The sequence below is a fragment of the Poecilia formosa genome, unplaced genomic scaffold, assembly GCF_000485575.1.
Source record: "Poecilia formosa unplaced genomic scaffold, Poecilia_formosa-5.1.2 Scaffold320, whole genome shotgun sequence".
In the NCBI taxonomy this organism is placed as follows: domain Eukaryota; kingdom Metazoa; phylum Chordata; class Actinopteri; order Cyprinodontiformes; family Poeciliidae; genus Poecilia; species Poecilia formosa.
Window position 1 is genome coordinate 498326 of NW_006800259.1, and position 1157 is coordinate 499482.

At 37.0% G+C, this 1157-nt stretch overlaps 1 protein-coding gene across 4 annotated transcripts in view; it reads left to right on the top strand.

Annotated features, from left to right (window-relative positions):
* The window catches only part of gramd2b (GRAM domain containing 2B), a 20896-nt gene that overhangs the window by 12541 nt on the left and 7198 nt on the right, over positions 1-1157 (top strand). For all 4 annotated transcript variants that reach the window (XM_016661278.1, XM_016661280.1, XM_016661281.1 and 1 more), the window contains exons 5-6: positions 822-917; positions 1022-1093. In XM_016661278.1, the coding sequence (XP_016516764.1) occupies positions 822-917; positions 1022-1093 (168 nt within the window). The remainder of the gene's footprint in view (positions 1-821; positions 918-1021; positions 1094-1157) is intronic.

The following is a 1157-nucleotide window of genomic DNA, read 5'->3' on the forward strand; positions in this document are numbered from 1 at the left end:
ACACACACACACACACACACACACACACACACACACACACAGCCTGTTGTTACAGCAGAGTTCTGGTGGGAACTAAAAGGTTCTGGTTCACCTTAAATATTGTTATTAACTAAAAACCGAATCTGTTTCCGGAAATTCTTTATTGCCAAATGAAAGCTAATTTCTACAAAATAATTTAGAAATCAAAAACATTTAGCATAAAATAATTGAATAAATATTTACCCCCTTTAAAGCATGTCCAACTAAAGCTACACAGAGATGGTTTTGGAGTGGCCTAGTCAAAGCCATGGCCTGTTCACAGCTGATTCCTACCAACAGTTTAGCAGGAAGAAAAACTGTCAGACTGATCCACACAGACTTCCTGCTGGGACGGCAGCCAGAGGCGCAAATACTGGAACAGCGGGAATATTTATGCAAAAACCTAAATATTATAGCTTAAGTGTCATTACTTTGTAATAGTTTACTTCAATTTGACTTTATAGTTTCTTTTTTATTTGTTTTTTGTAAATTTTGGTCAAAAAAGTCAAATTTTGTTGACTATGATAGATTTATAAATGCAATAAAAAGAGTCAAACATCCTAGGGGTGAATAGGTTTTACAGGCGCTTCAGTAAAATGAAAGCAGTGCAAAAAATAAACACTTATCACAGAAATAGAGCGTTACTGGACAAAATTAAATTATATATATTCCGTATTCAATGTTGATTAGAGTAAATCTGAAATAAATTCAGACATTTTAAAATCCCTGAAGCAGTTTTACTTTATAATTAAACCAAGTCCAGATGTGGATTAGCTAAAAATATATTTTATTTTTTATTTCAGATTGCCATCCCAGTGATGTCCATCACCAACATCAAAAAGACCAAAACCGCCATCTTGCTGCCAAACGCTCTGGTGATCGCCACCACCAACGACAGAGTGAGAAATCAAACGCGTCCAACCAGCTCACTTCCTGTTCAATAACCGATAATCAGCTGATACTGACTGGTGGGTGAGCAGACTTTCTTCTTCTGTTGCCACAGTACGTGTTCGTCTCCTTCCTGTCCAGAGACAACACCTACAAGTTCCTGACGTCACTCTGTCTCCACCTAGAGGTGAGACGGAGTAATGCATAAAAACCCTGTAAATTCTAGACTCTAACAGGTAAAAATAGTGCAT